Below are 20,529 nucleotides of genomic sequence, written 5' to 3'. Positions count from 1 at the left end.
TGCAATGGAAAAGCATTTTTTCCGCTGCTTGGCAGCCTAAACGAATTCTACCTGTCTGTTTAAATTTCATTGTTGTTTTATTATTGTGTTGAATTCCATTCCAACCCAACTTCAGCCCGTGTGTCCACGCACAATCACCTCTTCTTTCTTCTGTTTCACTACTTCATGTCTTTTTGTCTAGCACCTACTGTATATTAAAATATTAGATGGGTATTTAGCCTATGGTGGACTACATGGAGTATGATCACCTATTTAATTATATAATTGAAAGACATGAAGACCAAATCAAACACAAATTATTTCACCAAAGTCCTTTAGGACACAGCATCAACAAAATAAGAAACAATATTACTGATCAAATGTTGTGGTGAATGTCGAACTGGATATTTGCTACACTGCTGCCACCTACTGGATCTGGGATCTCATTTAAACCATTACTAACTATTTAATTGAAATCAAATTAAAAGATGAATAGGCTCACACTGTGCTAGGATAGATTGTCGTAGATCATTTTAAAAGCAACATTATGATGGTATTGTCATGTGATGGAGAGTTGTTCCCACTAGTCACCCGGACCAGACCAGATTTGTGCTCAAGATTGTTAATTCCAGAAAACGGTTTCATTAAAATGTTTAGTTTAATATAAGAAAAGATTTTAGTTTATTCCAGAAAGAGAGGTAACTCAAACTTCGGATCAGTTACAGATGTGTGGTGCTGTGCAACTAACCCTGTCTCCTACCTCCTGCTGAGCAGCTATAGTCCGGAGCGTTCTAACAAAGTGACATTAGAACACTGATGTGAGCTTGAACACAGAATCATGAAAAGGATCATCCTCTTATCACCTTTAGGCAGCTGTGTGATGAACTGAGAGCAACATTGACAGTGCTGGCATCCGGGAGAGAGGGGCTCCTGTTGATCGACAGCTGTGTTCAGGAATCAGAGGTGTGTGCTGCGTGGTTCTGAACAGGGCTACCTTTCATGTCACTGAGCATACATCTCAAAGCTGAGGATGTCACAGTCCATCATGCCAAATGTTGGTGTGAACTGAGACAACAAAACAGTATCCTTTTGTCTCCTTTAGCTCTCACCAACGAGTAAAAGCCAGTCCGAGACTGACTTTTGTATTGTCTCTTGCTCGGTTACTCTCTTTTTTTCTCTTTCTCACTTCTTCTGGTAACGTCTTTCTCGGTTTCTTCGCTGCCTCTACTATGATGTCCATACAGAGAATACTGGACTAGCTGCTTCTTACAGCTAGCAGAAGTGTTTAATTATTGTTGTGTGACATGTTGCCGTAAAGCATTACCTAGTTCTTGTGAGAGGTGTGACGCCCTGTTCACCAAGGTTACATATTGCAATACCAGGCGTGCTGTGGCAGTGGAACAGACACCACCAAGTCAGTGTACCACCAAAATGATTTTGAAGCTGTTATTTTCAGGTAAAACTGTTAGATAATGTTGCTTTAACTGGTGGAAGGCAGCAATTAGGAATTGTATTTATTACCTAACTTGCAAGCTTCTTAACCACAGATTTATCATGCAAGTATTGTACATGACAAGTGTGAGTCCAATATGTGTTCTACATGTTTATGTTTTCTTTCCATATGGGAAACCACAGTAAACAACACAAAGCCTTCCTTGTTTTATACCCCTTTTTTTAGTTCCCCTGACTTTCCTTTCATCTTTTCTTAAAAGTAGCGAGACACGTCTTAAGCTTTGTGGATCCTTATTGAGGATACTGTAGTGTCATTCTTTGCATGGGTGATTGACCTCGTTTTCTAGACTTGTCAGAGAGAGGTCACATCTGAGACTAAAGTAACTAATTGCAATCATACAGGTATTTTCTTTATTTGGAAGAAAACTGTGGGGCTTACATTTCTATAGCTGTTAAGATGGTGCCGATGCATTAGGATGTGTGGCAAGCTGAAGAGGTGAATTAAACTCACATACACACCTCACAGTCAAAATTGGAGAGGGAGCCTGAGGGAGGTGCATCTCTGTGTTGAAGGGACAGGGACATTTCTAATCTACACTGAGGCCTCTTTGATGAGTGTGCATCAGAACCAGCACATTTGTCTTCTCCTGGCACTTCATGTGACTGCCTTTACAGCGTAGACACTGCCACTGCACACAGAACTAACATTCTCCCCCACTTGCATATCTGCTAGGTTGGATTGGCTATTTTTCTGCTGATGTTAATGCCAGCATACTTTCGCCCACTCTGGGACAAGTCTTCGACAGGGATGCCGATTTGACTTGTTTGATAAGCTTATTTATCCTAATATTGTGATTGTGTTAGTTAGCCCTGTCTAAGTATCCAGACTACGCCACCCTGGGATTTTTCCCAGAGAATGTTAACTAATCAATTAGGCACACCAACTTTTGAAACACAGGTTCAAACACACCACACAAGAGTCCTGAATCCCATAATCTATTTATTAGAAAAATAACTTAAATATGATTAGGGTGCTTGCCAATGGAGAGGTGGACCTAGAAAAACTGAGACATGTTAGTCAAAAGTAGAAAAGGGTTTACACAAGGTGACTAGCCCCCCTCCAGGATAGCCCAATACCTGCTTACACAAACAAAAAGGGACAAAGAAATATGAAAGCCGGTCGACCCCAGCTATAGGGCAAATAATCCACACACAGACAGGAAGCTACGGGCATGTTAACAGTCTCCCCTCTTACGGGATACCTGTAGTGTTAAACAAAGGCATGGTGAATGGATCCCAAAGTGCTCTCTATGACCGAATTGGCTAAGGCAGTGTTCCTCAAAGTGTGGGGCGCTGACGGGAGAAAACAAGGGACGTGCGGTCAGGTGAGGCATCATGTATTGTCTATGGGAGATAGTGAGGCAGTGCCTCACCTAGGATTGCGCAATCGCTCCAAACTGGGTTTTGCGCATGCGTAGAACATTTGAGCTGAGCTCAAAACGCATTGAAAAATCATGTAGGTGAGGCACACAGTACCTGTGCCTCAATGAAGGGGGTGTGCGAGAACGCACCTGTCGGGGTTATGCTGGGGAACGTTGCTCGTCTTCTACACTTCTACTTGACGGCGAAAATGGAAGATTTTATTGCTAAGCTGAAGCAGTTCTCAAAACTGGACTTTCAGTCCAAAAGTGAAATGATCAATGATGGGAGACCAATGCCGGAGCTCAAAGGTTTGCTTCAAATGACGGGACAGAAGATAATTCGCTCTTTCCCTGTCATCTCTTCTCAACGTGTGACAATGTCTGGATTGTAAATGAGACCGAAGAAGTTTGCCTGTCAGCGGTAGGTCCACTATGCAAAATGACCATCACAATTTGTAAACTTTTAGATAGGTAGATGCAGTGAATGTCGACAACTTCGACATGTTACGTGTATTTTCTATGATTAGTATGTATTGTGTTGGTTGTAAAGCAGTTTTGTCAATGGGCAGAAAGTTGATGGTATTTTTCACTTGACTACGAGGTTCATTATATATAGCCTACACACTGTGATTAGCTATAGTTCGCTGGGAACTTACCATTTCTCACGTTCCGTTAGCTAGCGTTGGCTAGCTAACCGTGCTGCCATACTGAACCTGATGTATTTTATCATTTTATTTTACTTGTGCAGATGCTGCGTATGCCAACTGTTGTTTGTGTATGATACAGGTATGTTGCTCCAATAGCGAAATATGCGTGTTATATGTGTGTAATATAATATGTGCATGGTTGTTCGAATTGTTTGTGCACTGGTTTACTTTTATTTGATTAATGTGTTGTATAAAATGAGACAGAAGAAGTTTGCCTGTCAGCAATGCTGCCTATGCCAACTGTTGTTTGTGTATGATACAGGCATTAAAGAACAAAGTAATCGCAGTGTTCGTCAGTCCCCTGTTTGACCACCGTTACAACCGTCTCCGGTTGTGAGTTTAGTCGTATGACTATGTAAAAGTTCGGTTAACAAGTCAGTTGAGTATTGAGCCGTATAACTTATCACAATTAAAAAAAAAAACAATTGTTTAAAAGTCCTGGTATTAGACAATAACTTGTATGTATACATGTCTATGTTTTAAACAACTAGAGACCGGAATGACGTAATCACTTCCGGTTTCTGTGCCTCACCAACCACGAACCTCACCGCACGTCACTGCGTCGGCGTATTATTTGCAGCGGGACAATTTAAAAAAAAATTACTTTAGTTTAGTTAGGGCTGTGTACTGTTCTCGCTACATGTCAGTTCAACAGTCAGCCAAACTTGATTTCACGAGCCAGGTAGCGAGCGCCTTGCTCCTTTATTGATGTTAGGTGAAAACTTATGAGTGAAACGATAATACACAAGAAACGGAAAATACTTAGAAGGTATCTTAACTAAACACAGCAAGTTACTATTAAAATGAATTATTACACCAAGAATCAGAGCAACAACAGATTACAGCACCGCTGGCTAATAAGTGCCAACGTTAGCCACCAACAGAGTTATGAATGAATGGTGTGCCAACGGTCACATATTAGAACGTAACGTATATAAATTAGTGCTGTCAAACGATTAAAATATTTAATCGCGATTAATCGCATTTATGTCATAGTTAACTCAAAATGAATCGCGATTAATCGCAAATTTTTATCTATTCTAAATGTCCTATCGTTTATTTATTTTTTCCATCATTTTATTTTTATTTTAATGCCCTTATCAACATGGAAAAGTGGATTGGCTTGCTTTATGCAAATGCTTTATTTTATTGAAAACCAACATTGCCAAACAGGGCGGTACAAAATAAAATTATAAAGTGCACATTTCAGGTAAACAAGGACCTATAGTGCAGTTAAACCATGGCTTAATATTTTCTTTTTTCCAAGTTTGCTGGGAACATAGCAGTCAGGCCTCTTATTTCAGAAACAATGAACTGTAACAGTTAGGTTACCAATAAAAGGTGAGCCTACTACTTCTTTGCTTTCAGCCAGCTGCCTGTTGACATTTTCAGACAACAGTGAAGCTCGTTTCTTTTGCACAACACAAACTTTTAAAAGTAAACTTTCCATTCAGAAGCTTTTTATCATCCATTTCGCTGTATCGCGCTCACCATTCACTCAAACCGTAACATTAGCCTACTCAGTGGTGTATAAAGTACCCAAAAGCCATACTTGAGTAAAAGTAAAGATACCTTCCTGGAAAATTACTCAAGTAAAAGTAAAAGTAACCTTTTAGAATACTACTTGAGTAAAAGTCTTAAAGTATCTGATCTTTACTGTACTTAAGTATCAAAAGTAATTTTCTGATATTAAATGTACTTAAGTATTGAAAGTAAAAGTACAAGTAAATGCTGTTCATAAAAAAGCAAAGGGTCAGAATTTTGAGAATTATGAAGTTTATTCCGACTAGAATGAGCATACTTATAAACTGGGCCTTATTTGAACACAATTTGAACTCAATAGGCAATACTAAAGCAGCACCGAAAGTAACAACCCAGTCATTACTTGAAGCTGAAAAATGTTTTGTTCATCTTCAAACAAAACGTCCCAAAAAGCCATTATGATTTTTTTTAATTTTAATCTTTGTAACATTTTGTGAATGGGCTCCTGAGTATCCCAATGTATGCATAAGGCACAACCTGAGAGCAATAACCTGGCGATCTGATTCAAAGCCATAGCATTACATCAGGATCATCAGTTTTACAAGCAAGTTATCTGTACAGTGACTGTGAAATACTTTCAGCAACATGCACACACATCCCTTGAACAATAACGTTACTAGCAGCTATTTTGCTCCACACTGCTACGTTACTGTAGTGTAGATTGACACCATCCTAGCTAACTAGCTAGATACTTCGCCAGAGATGGAATAAGGAATAAGAATAAATAATCTTTGTAGGTTATTAGCTAGCTTGAAATATTATATACAGATCTTACCCAGCGGTGAAAGAACATGACTAGTCTACAAGGTTGTGCTGGTGGCATTTAATGAAGAGGTCGTGGGGTTTCTAATTTTTTGATTGAGACCTGTGTGCTTTTGCTTCGATTATTGTTGTGTCCCCTTCGTTATTTTGGATATATCCTTCCACTGCATATTGCAGTCCATTTTGCCTTGATCTGGAGCAGTGGCGATTTTGCATATTGCAGTCCATTTTGCCTTGATCTGGAGCAGTGGCGATTTTAGCCTGAAATTTCTGGTGGGGCAATTTTGTATGACTTCATGTCACCGTCAAAAAACTAGAGGTAGCTGATTATAAGCAGTAGACCAGTAAGATATGTTATGGGCTGCATTTTGAGTGCCAGCAAGGAGCAGAAATCCTATTTCAAATACATTTCACATGCTTCAGCGCAACACAAAGATGTTGCCTATAATACAGCATTAAAGTAAAATGATTGCAACAAAGTAAAAATATTAGACAGACACATAGCTCAAATAACTTGACTAATTTATTAAGCTTGTGGCACACGTGTGGCATACAATATGAAGCGAAAGGCACAACTTAAACAAATAACAGCAACAAAACATGCTGCTAAATGAACAAAACTTTGTAAAAAGACGATGTCCTTGCAGATTGCATTGATACATCCATCAGCTCCGAAAAAAAAAAAAAGGTTTGACTCACCAATGCAGATCACTTAAATAGGAAGTTGGCGCGGTGGTTCTTTGCTTAAGCAAACCTCTCGATGACTTTGCTGTTAAAATCCACCAGTCCATGAACAAACGGGTTTTCAATGGAGAGTATGGAGAGTCACGTTCAGTCTCTGCTGTCCCATCGTGTTTCTTGTGAATGTCTTAATCCTTTTGTGTGGCCCCAAACGTTTAATTTCTAATGTATCTTCCAACGACAATGTACTAAATTGCACCCTCAACAACTAGTCTACATTATTCATTGTAGGCTGAATTAAAACAATTCCCAAATACTCGAAAACTAGCGATAGCTAACTAGCAGTAACGTTACTGGCACTGATCTGTCTGATTTTGATCTGACTGTATGTTTTTTTTCTCTTAAGGCCCCGTCACACCATGACGTTCTGGTCAACGTTCTCTGAACTTTCTAATCGTTCAATTTCGAGCGTTCTAGGGCGATGTGGACACATCTGGCGTGTTACTAACAAAAGAATAGCGTAGGACTGACACATGACTAGCGTGGGACTGACGCATGAGGAGTGTGTAACGCCGACCAAGTGACGTGTCACTGGTCCGCGACAAACGTGTGCTGACGTGTCACTCCAGCGCGACAAACGATAAGTCAACATTAGAAGAGCGTGTTAAAGGTGTAATTAACGTGTGAATAATGACAGAAAAGCGTTTTGCGGCGTGTGGGTTTTATGGTCAAACGGGTATAAAACGCTGGAAAATCATAGTGGATTCAGTTGATCTGAACAGTGAACATCATGCCTCCAAGACCACGAAAAGGTGTGAGGGGGGCTTCTGCTACTAGCGCTGCTGAAAGTAACAAGAATACAAAGCCTCTTTCACTAGCAATGTCTTCGGACGAAGATTTACTGTTATTATTACTGTGATTTACGAAATAACGGGCGTTATTCCTGGGGTTTTATGTTATTAAAATAAATGATTTAAATTTGACACTGAATTTGTGTTTCTCAATGTTTATTATTAGAAAACATGATCAACACATCCACACACATTGTCCATGTCACAAGAGTCTTCATATCATATCCATCTGCCATGGAACAGCACCAGCTATAACAGTGCTCAGCTATGTTCAAGTTCAGTACATCTACTTCATGCTGGCTCAAGCAAGCAAATACCCTCCACTCCGCTTTTCGCTAGATTATGCAATGACCTTGCATGACATGATAGCATTGGATATGTAGATGTATAGTGCACAGAATAACGTTTGCAATGATGTAAGTTGCGTTTGTTGATCACGTATGGTTAATAACATATTAATTGTATGTAAGATCTTCCCTTGGTGAAAAAACTTTCGCCAATATCTTCCTACGAGAGATGGGTTAGGTGCTCAAATTTCCCTCGATCAAAGAGGACGTTAGTAGGCATGTCCAAACTAAAAATCACGTCTCAGGATTGCTCCGCACATAAGTTATTTCGGGTGCATCAACTGTAGGTACTCAGTCTACCCTACCCAACGACTGACTACGATAGCCAAACGCGTGCAAAGTTAATAAAACGTTCCACGAAAGTTCTCCAGCGTTTAAATTAAACGTTGATGAACGCTGATCTCCATGAGAACTTTTGTGCATGTTCAAAACTTTTTTTTTGGACCAGCGTTCTCCTCCGATCGCCGACGATTACCGACGATTACAGCGTTCACCAGCTTTCACACAAAGCTCTTCTGGCGCAATACCAGCGACCATGGACGATTACCAACGTTTCCTCTAACATCATAGAACGTTGACCAGAACGTCATGGTGTGACGGGGCCTTGAGTCACGGGGTACAGGTCTCGCGGTTTTCGCATTATTCCAGTCTAGTTGCCAGGCAGATTTCGTGGGGCACATCTGAACGTGCCCCACCGCTCAATGTTAACGTTGGCCTGTGTGGTTCACGCTCATTGGTGTTTTCATGGTAACGGCCAATAACGCATTAACGTGCGCTAGGACCACTGATTCGCCAAACCTGCTTGCAATCTGTGTTCTACCACAGTCCCCGATGTTGGTCTCGTCACTCTCATGATTATTTTTTTTTCTAAAGATGATTTGATTTTGTAACGAGTAACGAAGGTTTCAGGGGAAATGTATCGGAGTAAAAGTATCCGTTTTCTTTGCAAAATGTAGCGAAGTAAAAGTAAAAGTAAACAGAAATAAAAGTAGTAAAGTAAAGTACAGATATCCAAAAAAACGACTTAAGTACAGTAACGAAGTATTTCTACTTCGTTACTATACAACACTGAGCCTACTACACAGTTTGCAGGGCAAAAATAATGTAGATCTAAAAAAAAAAAAAAAAAGAAAATCGCATTAATCTCCCGATAAAAAAATGAACGGCGTTAAAATGGGTTTGCGTTAACGCCGTTAATAACGCGTTAAACTGACAGCACTAATATAAATGAATAATAATTACATTTTACGTTTCAACGAACTAACACAGTTCATAGAATTTAAACATAGGTCACTTAAACATATTTATCACAGTGTGAGACAGCGAAAAAACGTAGTCATTGTTTTCCAGGGTACGAGGAAAAGCATAATTTAATAGAGGCTTACTAGATATGTGCGTTGCTAACTGTCACAGTTGTTCCCTATCCCACGAGACGAGTATGATGTCAAAGTAAAAGTCCGTCAACAGAAAGAAATACAATACTGTGTGCGTGCAGGGATGGATTACCGAGCGGGCCTACCGGGCCCAGGCCCAAGGGCCCATGAGCTCAGGGGGGCCCTAAACCAGAGCCTCTGCGTGAAGGCGCTGTTATTAACTTTGTTTGCTGTCAATTGTTTTTAGACTTTGTATTTGTTAATATCAGAGGTGGCTTAAATGTATCTCTTATTTGTGGTTGGAAGCGGTGTATTTTGTTACACGTCCTGACCCATGGTTTCATAATCCGTCCATGTGTGCATGTCCATAACAACAATACACTACAACATGAAACATGAAATCACTCCAAGCAATATGCATTTGCTGACCTAAATAAGATGCTATTTGTTATTACTTGAGGTAATTTCAATAATTGACAATTTTAAGCTTGGCCTACCATTTTATGGTTGCGATGAGGGACAGGTGGGGCTTGAAAAGGCCCCCTTGTTCAAAGTGGGGAATGACAGAAAAAGTTTGAGAACCACTGGGCTAAGGGCTGTTCTAGTAGGTGCCAATCGCCACAGGTTGTCCGGTAAGAACAGAGAGATGTCAAAGTCTCAATGAAGATATATTTATTTACACACAAACACACACACTCATGCCATAGACCGTGCCGTGAATGCCATGAATAAGGAACCGTGAATAGTATGAACCGTGAACATTGAACCGTGATAGAATGAACCAGGGTTTCTATAGAAATTATATAAATAACAAAGACCTACAAATATGAACAATTATGTACAAAACAAGGATGAATAGATTACACACAGGATGATTATTATGAACATGCCATGAATGTGGCTCTGTCCCATTAAGACCAGATAAATTACTGTGAACATTCAGTTACCTTGGTGTTTCCTCCCTAGAGATTACCAACGGTAACTCTTTGATATAGTGGAAGGAGTAACAGAGCAAAATATGATGATACAGTGGATAATTACAACACTACATGAACTAACAGATACTAGTTACACTGATACTAACAGACTCGCTAACTCACACAAATAACAGAACACTCACTCTCTCATTGACGCACAGAAAGAATGATGGATTGTGAATGTCTTTTGAATCGCAAATTGCCCAACGAACTCTTCTGATGATGCTTCTCTGCTTCTTTCTTTCTTCTAACATTGAACAGAGGTGGGTCTGGTATATATAGAGGTAGAATGATGTGATGGACAGGTCAAAGGCTATCGCTTACCAGTGCGATCGGGGGGAACTAAAACAGTCTGGTCACCTTCTGTGCATGTGCACCCCATGCACAGCCCATGGAACTCTGGGAACACAGGATTGGGTGAACCGCTCTTTGTGTCCCCAGGTATCGTGCGTGGCCTGCACAACGTAAGTAAGAGTAAAGTAAATCAACATGGACAAAAATAAAGAAAATAAAGTAAGCAGAGAAACCAATTTAAACATGACAAAGGCAAGCAACTAAACTTTATGAAACGACAGACAAAAGCAAACCCTCAGGGAGGAATACACAACTAAGGAACACGTTAAAATGGACGGACAAGCCATTAGGCTTACACAGCAAAATAACAAAAACAAAACACCAAACCGGAACCTAAACAGTCTTGCAAGAAAAGACCAAGACAAGACAGCAACTCGTGTGGTGAATCCAGCCCTCCACTAGGCCGGGTCACATGGTACTCCGAAGACACTGGCTGCTGCGGGAACGCGAGTCCTCACTGGAACTAGAGCGAATGGAGAGAGTTCTCGAGGCCAGCGAAGGAGGAGAGGATCACAACCCCAGGTAAGGGAGAAAAAGGATTGGAGGTAGCGGTTCACAAGCTCAAACTCTGCAGCAAACTAATGACTGCCCACTAATTAAGAAATTGTTGATTAGGTGGAGCTAAATGAGTACCGTGACGTGAGACAAGAGTGGGCGAATCCAACTCACTACACATTGAAGCCAAACAGTAGCCTGGTTTTATTTGTTAAGTAGAAAATCCAGATGCCTTGCTTGTTTCTCATTTGCCACAGTGCAGTGCAAATGCTGATTGCCATTTTCAAAGTTGTTCTAAAAGAAAAGACTCATCTTTGTAGAGATCACCTTTTGATTTAGTACAATACCCCTGCCCTGATTTTCCTATTTTGTATGTGTTTAGATATAAAATGTTGAGACTTTAGCCTAACACCTAATGGAGTATACTCTTCATTGCATTCACATGCACTCACACACACACACACCGAATTTCAGTCGGCGTAAGACCTGGAGGAGAGCGCCATGGTGTACATCATTGTTTGTGCCCAACAAATAAAATGGCCATGACCGAATGATTGTCTTTACATGTGTTTCAAACTTTGAAGATCCGAGTTGTCTCTAATGTGGCATGAACTGCGGTGATTTGCAAGTCGTAGCGCTGACTATCTGAAATGACATCATCTCTCCATGTCATTGCTTTAACTTGCATCATTTTTATATGTGCAAATATCACCTCCTGATTCTAACTCTTGCCACTTCCTCCTCCCTCAGGGAGGCAGGTGACATAGACCCTATAGAACAACCCTAAACCACATTTTTCTGTATGCAAATATCAAACAAAGTTGTTGTGGAGGAAATAATAATATTACTAAATGAACACACAAACCCAAAGCAGGAAAATATTCCCTTTTTTAGGGCTGGCTTTTATTTAATTGGCTTTTAAAGCATTTGTATCATATACTTGTACACTCTGTGAAATGACTGCATCTTCACATTAAGCATTCCAAGTAAACAATTGAAAGGCTTGTGTATAAATGACAGTGTCTCCTTGCGTGTATTTACTTTCACCCAAGATAGTTCTCCAATGCACAAAGTCCAACCCATCATTCACTCCCATATTTACGTCACCTCATGCCTTGGATGTGTCATCAACCATTCAAGGTGGACAGATCTGAAGAGTGTCTGGTTTTAGCACTGTCAACACATTAGTTTCAAGGAGTCAAGGAGACACTAAGCAAGATGCCTCTAAGGAAAGTTTGCTCCTTAAGACTAAATGTGCTTAAAAATGTATTCATATTCATCTTGATGACTTTTTCCCTTTTTTTATGGAGCAGCTCAAATAATAAATGCTACAACACTGATCAGCCACCACAGGCAGCTGCTTTACTTACCAGTGACCTAGGAGAATTACTGACCTGCTCAGCAATAATCCGAGGGGACCTGGAAGGACGTAATAAGGAGGACCTCAGCAGACTTCTGAAGAAGAGAAATCGTGAAGGTTTGCCAGAGTCTTTCTATCTCAATTCAACAAAAGATTGCAGTGCTTACATCAAAGACAGGGGCTTTCTAACTGTAGCCCTCAGTGAAGAAGAGAGGGACTTTCCTATTGCCTTTTCCATGGTGATCCATGAGAAGATCGAGATGTTTGAGATGCTCCTCAGAGCTGTGTACACACCACAGAATGTGTACTGTGTGCATGTGGACAAGAGGTCTCCAGAAAACTTCATGAAGGCAGTGGAAGCCACTGTTTCTTGTTTTCCAAATGTGTTTGTGGCAAGCAAACTGGAGAGGGTTGTTTATGCTTCTTGGTCTCGAGTCCAAGCTGACCTGAATTGCATGAATGATCTGCTGGACTTGACTGTTGAGTGGAAGTACCTTATCAATACCTGTGGAACTGACTTCCCCATCAAAACCAACGCAGAGATGGTGCGAGCACTAAAAGTGCTGAATGGACAGAACAGCTTAGAGTCTGAGGCAACTCCTGAGCACAAGAAAGCTCGCTGGGAATACCACCATAATGTCACTGAGTCTGGTGTCATTCGGACTGGCATTAAGAAGAGCCCCCCTCCCATCAGTACCCCAATGTTCTCTGGAAAGGCTTACTTTCTGATGTCAAGAGAGTTTGTAGAGAACGTGTTTGAAAACCCAGAGGCTAAAGCTTTGATGGAGTGGGAGAAGGACACATACAGTCCAGATGAGCACCTTTGGGCATCTCTTCAGCGCATGCCAAGTATGCCATTGTACAACTCTCCGGAAAAGAAATACGACATGTCAGACATGAACTCCATAGCCCGTCTGGTGAAGTGGTCTGATCATGAAGGAGATGTAAGAAGGGGGGCATCTTATCCCCCATGCCATGGAGAATACAGAAGGGATGTGTGTGTGTATGGTGCCGGTGATCTCAACTGGATTCTCAGGCATCAGCATCTTTTCGCCAACAAATTTGACCCAGAAGTCGATGAAATTGCTCTTAAGTGCCTGGAACATTACTTGCGCAATAAAACTTGAACTGGTCAATCACTTCAGTTTGCTGAAAAATCACACATACTGAAAAGGTAATTCATCATTCTACCAGATTTATTTATGTGTATTTATTAGGGCTATACGTAATTGCTTGAAAATATATAAGTATATAAACTATTCCATAGCCTACATGTGATGCTGTGGCTGGCTGGCTGGCTGGGCTGGCTGGGCTGGCTGCTGGCTGGCTGGCTGACCCAACAAGAGGGTGAGACATGACCCTGTGAGAAGGTGAATTTCCCCCTGCTCACCGTGACTCACAAGAGGAGTTTGGCCCTAATGTGGGGTGGACTTCCCCCACCACAATGGCTGGGTCCAGGCTCCCCTATGATAGTGGTTTGTCCCAGGAGACCTAATTGGACCAATTTAGCCCTCCATGAGGAGAGAGCTTTTGGAAGAGACAGGCATGAGAGGCCACGAAACGCGTTAGAGCGAAAAACACTTCCCTGCTGTGAGGTGAAGTTTGTATCTAGATGTGTGGATACTGTTTTTGTGCCTAGTTTGGGGCCTAGCTTGTGCCTAGAATGTGCCGGTATTGGGCCTAAATGTGCCAAGCAGGTGCATAGTGTGCCTAGTTGCTGGGCTATGTTGAGCACTGTGTATATTTAATTTTTTGCTTGTGTGTTTTGTGGGCACATGTTTTGGGGTCGAAACCAGGGAGTCCCTGTGGAAATAAATATATATATATTTTTGTATGAAAAAGCCACCATCTCCTGTACCCTTTTTCCCCCGTCTAGACCACCCAGTCCAGTCGCCCGCAACCCAAAATAACATGGGGTGACCGCCTCGGCCCCTCACAGACCCCCTCAAATGCATACAGTTAAGAGTATTGAATGAAATGCTTTTAAGAAAAATAGGGGCAAGTTTGGCTGTGAACAGGTCTCTGGGATGTATTCATACTCGGTCTTGAGGTTTGTAGGTTACGTTCTTACGATTTTTATCGTAATTCCGCTGTTGTCGGAGTCTGGCCTTCGCTCTGCTGCTCTCAATGAGTTTCGACATGGATTTCGGCTGGTCCACAATTCCATTAGATCCTGGAGAGGGAGTTGTGACCTGAAAGATACGATCAACGGGTCCTATCAGTCTTCTTCCCATGTGGGCTTCAGCCTGGGTAACTCCAAGAGATTCCTGAACAGCACTATTCAAAGCAAAACGGAAGGAAGGAGTCTATCCCACTGATTATGCTGTTCCCCCACATATGAGGCCAGTATGGCTTTCAGAGTGCGATTCACTCTTTCAGTGTAGTTAGTTTGGGGGTGGTATGCCGTTGTGAGCTTGGACACGGCCCCTCCACGAAGCTGGTGATGGCCGGCGAGGCCCCGGTGCTGGTGCCGCAGATGCAGCTTCTGGTGCGGGTGCCTGTCTACCCCCATGTCCAGCTCTTCTCCTTATGGGTTGTTCGTCTGCACCAATAAACGTGTAGAATTACAACAGTGTTTCAAGTTTCATTATTCAATAAGCAAAACTCACTTGATTTGAACTAAATATCACATACCTTCTGAACCTGAAGACAAAAGGTCTGTGTCGCCCTCCACGTACACACCTTTGACCGCTTCCTCTCCAATAATGGAGCATATTCTCTCATCTTCGGGACTGAGAGTTGATGTGGCTCCACCACCCCCTGTCTCCCTCAGCTTTTTGGAATGCCATTTTCAATCTGCCCATTTTTTTTTTTACCTCGGGCAGGATCCTTTTATTCCCCCTAACCTCGTTTACAGCCTGGGTAACACCTTGCCAGGCTAAATATTTTGATTTGGGCAGTAAGCTGCCAGACATGCTTCCAAACAATGTATTGGCCCGCATCTCCACCTCCCTCAGCAAAACAGCGATTTCGGCCTCGCTATAGTTTTTCTTCCGCGTATCTTCTTTACTTGCCATCGTCACAGAGTTTGTGCCTTGAGAATGCGCTCAATTTATATGCTAATTACATTAAGTAGGGGGTGAAGGGACCGACATTTGATAATTAGTTTAATAGATATATTCCATAGGCAATAATTCAATATATCTGACCTACTGGTCATTTTAGTGTTATTATTCTAAGTTTCTCATGTGTATTCTGTTCCCGGCCTACATGAGGTGTGAGAAAGCCGTCACAGCTTCTCCCCCCCCCTGACTAGAGACAGATACTAATTAGCATTTAGGTATCCACCCATCCCTTGCTTTCCCAGAGTTTAAAAGACTGTGATTTTCAAGAGACAGGCAGTGAAGGAGATTTAGGTGAACACGCTCAGTGAAATCTAGTTCTCTGTTCCTCCTCTGGTGCGCACCATTGAAAGAATAAAACCTGGACTTGGTTTTTCATCACAATCTGACTGAGTCTCCGATACATTTGGGATATAGAAATAATTCCTTTCAGGGGCGTTTTGAGGGCGGAGATGTGAGAACATTCAGCTGCGCACAATTCCACAATCATTTGTGATTTATAACCGAAGGATTGGCGTACACGTGTTTTTTTGTCCTTGTCCTACAAGACACAGAATTTGAGACTTTGGTGGATTTCCATGATTGTTGAATCAGCTTGCTGGGCCTTCCAGCCTTTTTCATCATCCAGAGGGATCACTGGATCGGACTTGACCTTTTTACAGGGAGATTTCACAGGGGATGCCTGAAAGGTGTTTCAGCTAGGAGACACTTCAGGAGGTCTGAATATGCGGGACAGAGCATCAGGAACACTGTTGAGCCTGCCTTTATGATATTCCATGATGAAGTGGAATTTTTGCAGGTGCAAGGCCCGACGGATCTTGTTGGAGGTTAAAATCCACTTCAGAGCCACATGGTCAGTGACTACGGTGAATAGCTTAGACTCCAGGTAGTACTGCCTAAAGCCCAGACGATGACCAAGCACTCCCGCTCAGTGGTGGTGTAGTTCCTTTCAGCATTGTTGAGGGTCCGGGACGCATAAGCCAATACCTCGTCAGTGCCAACACAGGTCTTCTGCGTGGGCACCGCCCCCAGTCCCGTATCACTGGCATCTGTGTACACCACAAAGTGTAACTGGAAGTTGGGGTGACCTAGGATATGCGGAGTGGTCAGGAAGTGTTAAACAGAGCATTCACACGGTTCCGTTGGAATGCGTTGATCCGTCAGGGTTGACGGATCTCCATTCACTTTGAATGGGGTGACGTCATCCTTTGCCGAACTGAATTATGGCTCCGTTGGGTTCCTGTGCGTTGCGTTTCATGCTTTGCTTGCAGCAAGAGTTGAAGAATGTTCAACTTTTCGTGAGGCAATGCATGCGTCAGCCAATCAAATTGCCTTTCATGCATAACTGACAGCACAGGCGCTAGCCAATCAGATCCCGTATATGCTTACTTCTAAAACGCTGCAAGCTCAAAAAAAAAAAGATGGCGACCAAACTCCGTAGATGGTCGTATTTGTACCTAAATGTTGTTTGTTTGATTTTTTTTTCCTTAGATTTTTTTTAAGTTACCGAGAAATAGACACTGTACAATGTAAAAACCCCTTTATTGTAACTGAAAAATACGTCTGATAGGATTTGCGAGGTGTGTGAGCACCCTACCTAATGTTAGCATGCGTAACAGTGGCGTGCTAGTTTGCTAGTGGCGTGATTGGTTTGTTGACCTGTCAATCTCACGATAACGTCTCTGGTATCAACAGAACCCCAAGCGCCAGACTCCTCCTCCGCCATCCGTTGGCGCAACGCATTCCAACGTGCACGTCTGAATGCTCTGTTAGGGTGTCAAAAGCAATCTGACCACATGAACCTCACTCCCTTCTTCTTCAAGGCGTTCAGAGGCTCCGCAACCTGGGCAAAACGGGCACACCACCCAGCCATACCAAGGAAGCGTTGTAACTCTTGGAGGGTGGTTGGAGTGGGGAAGGGCATCACCGCAGCGATCTTGACGGGATAGGGTTGAATAACGATGTGTCCCAGGAACTTGATGCTTGTCTTACAGAATCTACACACAAGTTGAGCGTGAAGCCGGCCAATTTCAGCTTGTCAAACACTTGCTGCAGATCTTGAAGATGTTTTCTGGTAGAGCTGGAATACACAATAATATCTTCAAGATAAACAAAGCATATCCTGCCCCTCAGCTCACCTAAAACCATTTCCATGAGCCGCTGGAAGGAAGCAGGCACAATTTTTTATCCAAATGGCATTACTCTGAAATGGCCAACAGAAGTGACAAAAGCAGTCATGGGGGTGCTAAGAGGATCCATGGCAACTTGCCAAGAGCTAGGACATAGAAACAGAGCAATTCTAAAAGTACAAGGTCTACTCTTGCTAAGGCTATGTATACACTAATCCAACGTTTCAACCAATCTAGTCTTTTTCGGAACTGGTACTTTTATCTCGTAAACACGACATCGTGTCAAGAAATGTCGTCACATGGAAACGCTGAAGTGGCTGAAAACGCTGTAGTATATCTGCCAGGATTTTGGTGGCGCTGCTACAGACAACTGAAGAAAACGGAGGAGAAGACATTGAGCATGGGCGCCATATACAAACTCCGCAGAAGAGTTGTTGTTGCGGTTATGAAGTGACGCAGCAGGGTAAAGTATAGTTCTGCGGACTTGGACAGTCATCCCTCTCATCTCGTGGCAGACTGTGTTGAGTGGTTCCTCCTGTTGGATAAGCTTTCGTGCTTGTGCAGCAAGCACCACACGCATTGAGTCTGAGTCTGCTGAGTTAATTTTTGGTGTTCTCGTACTGAAAGGGGAAGCGTTGATGATGTGAACTCACACACACGACTCGGACTAAAGAGGAAGTATAAACTTTTACTGACAGCGGGGTTCGGTACACGGGTAATCCAAAATGCAAGCATACAATCCTAGGGAAGAGGCAATAGGGTAATCCGTAGTACCGGCAGAGGTCAATAACACAAGTAAAGCAATAACGAGAATGCAAGGGACACAGGGAAAAAACAAAGATGATAATTGATCGCTAGAAACATGGCGGGGGGGGGGACAATGACGACAACGAAACAAGAACACACAGACTAAATACAATAGGTAATCAGGAACAGGTGCTGACAATCAAGGCGGGGCACACACAAGGGCAGGGCGTGAGGAGTCTGACGAGGAGACGGAAGAGGTGTAAGAGATCTCATACTAGTTCACCTGGCTATGACCTATCCTAGCTATCTCTAGCTTAGGGAACCATCTTAATAGTTTGTAGTTGCTAGCGTGTGTAATATGAACTCATGTTAATATGAAGTGAATATGAGCTCATGTTAATATGAAGCTGCACAGGCACCCAGAGGGTTTATACCGATCATAGCTTTTTAACTATCCTAGCTATATCGAGCTTAGGGGACCATCTTACCGGTTGGCAGATAAGATGAACTCATATTAATTAGTTTGAAAATTAATTAGTTAATATGAAGCTGCACAGGCACCCTGAGTGTTTCTACCTTTTTCTATTATAATTTCATAAGTTAAATCGAGGAAACTATAACATCAGCTAGATAACTAGGCATCATTTCATGCAAATGGAACTCTTCCACTCAAACTGTTTAAGGTTATTCAAAAGTTTAATTTGAAGCTACAGGGCTTAGAAGACTGTATGTGTAAGTATATTTACTGCTTTTCTACTAAGATTGTTTTAGGTTACTCTGAATCTGCACTATCTTGGCACAGCCATTGTGCCAAGCTGGTTTCGGCCAAGGGCGCTAATTGCTGAGCCATCAACAGAGGGTTTCACTCCAAGCCACTCCCACAACAATCAGGACCTCTTTGTCTAAACCGGATCTGGGCGTGCCATTTTTCACTAAGGAAATAGGTATATATGTTCCACTGCAGTCTTGATCACTTGAGAGAAGCTACAGGGCTTAGAAGACTGTATGTGTAAGTATATTTATGTAAATGTTAATGTAGCTAGCTAGCATAGCAACTAGATATCCATAGCAACCAGGAAACAAAACATTAGCTGCAAAGTTTAATTTCTCAAAATCAGTGTACAGATAAAAGGCAGTGTGGGGTTCAAAGTGATCACAACCACTTACAGGTGATGTTAAATGGCTCCACATAGACATTAAACAATCCTAAGAGAAATAATGGGACATCAACGGAGCAAGGGCCATGCTTGACCCAGCTGGAAAGCACTGAAGGAAACATATAAAATGAATATTGTTCTTTCTACACTGACCATGGAGAAACTAACCCCAAACTATACATAGACAAGGAACGACTCCTCTGTTAACTCCCGACAGTCCTGAAACAGATCAGCTGTTGAAAGTATTATTCAGACAATTTGTAGCTGCTGCAATGTAAGGAATTATCTTCTCTTTTTTTTAAAGGAATTGAAAGTAATTAGTAATCCGATTAGTAATCAGTAAAGCAATCGTATTACAATTTAGAGTGAGTAATCAGTAACTTCACCTTATTACTTTTATTACAGTTTTTCTCGATTGCTTACACACATTTTTTGAAAGCATGCCTCGTTTTCTCAAAACTAAACACAAATCCCTAAACCACTCACATAAAATGCAAAACCCTTTATATCTCCTGCAAAATGCTACCTTGTTTTCAAAACAGTGGTATGTCACCTCAAAAGGGTATTTTGTTTTCAAATGACAAACACAGACCATTATATGAGTAGACATTCTAAGCATCGATTGAACACTGATGTGCTCAATGGAAAACACTACTATATAATGGGAAAACACCATACAACACAATGGAAAATAGACCACTACAGTCAACAAAAAAAAGAAAGAAAAATGTTAAATAAAAAAGGACAAAAAAATTAGGCTTCATCCTGTCTTCGGTTCCTGTCTGGCCACAGGATCTCATCAACATAACAGGCTATATTCTCCCTGGCGATGCAGCGGGGGAAGTATCGCCTGGTATGGCGAATCCAGCCCTGGAATGCCTCTGGGGCTATATCGCCACATGCCTCCTCCATGGCCTGTATTAGTGGGATCTGCGCTTGAGGATTGCGCGCATACTTAATGTAAGTCTTATCAATAGTACAACATGTTTTATAGTAGTACAGTAGTTTTAATGGCTTGTTATCATGAATATCCTAGTGGTTACACTGATTGTTAATTTTCTACCCATACTGGTTATTATACTGATGGTTACAGTTTTTCACAATTGTTAACACACGTTTTTTAAAACAATAAC

The 20,529-nt window shown here is 41.9% G+C and overlaps 1 protein-coding gene across 1 annotated transcript; it reads left to right on the top strand.

Annotated features, from left to right (window-relative positions):
* Nucleotides 1–10,858: 10,858 nt before the first annotated feature.
* On the top strand, nucleotides 10,859–13,428 carry LOC105891405 (beta-1,3-galactosyl-O-glycosyl-glycoprotein beta-1,6-N-acetylglucosaminyltransferase 3-like). The gene is made up of 2 exons (XM_031585537.1): nucleotides 10,859–10,968; nucleotides 12,255–13,428. The coding sequence occupies exons 1-2, from the start codon at nucleotides 10,859–10,861 to the stop codon at nucleotides 13,426–13,428; spliced, it is 1,284 nt and encodes a 427-aa protein (XP_031441397.1).
* Nucleotides 13,429–20,529: the final 7,101 nt, after the last annotated feature.

This window comes from Clupea harengus, chromosome 18 (genome assembly GCF_900700415.2).
Source record: "Clupea harengus chromosome 18, Ch_v2.0.2, whole genome shotgun sequence".
NCBI lineage: Eukaryota > Metazoa > Chordata > Actinopteri > Clupeiformes > Clupeidae > Clupea > Clupea harengus.
The sequence above is the reverse complement of the archived record's forward strand: the minus strand, read 5'-3'. Positions and strand labels throughout refer to the sequence as shown.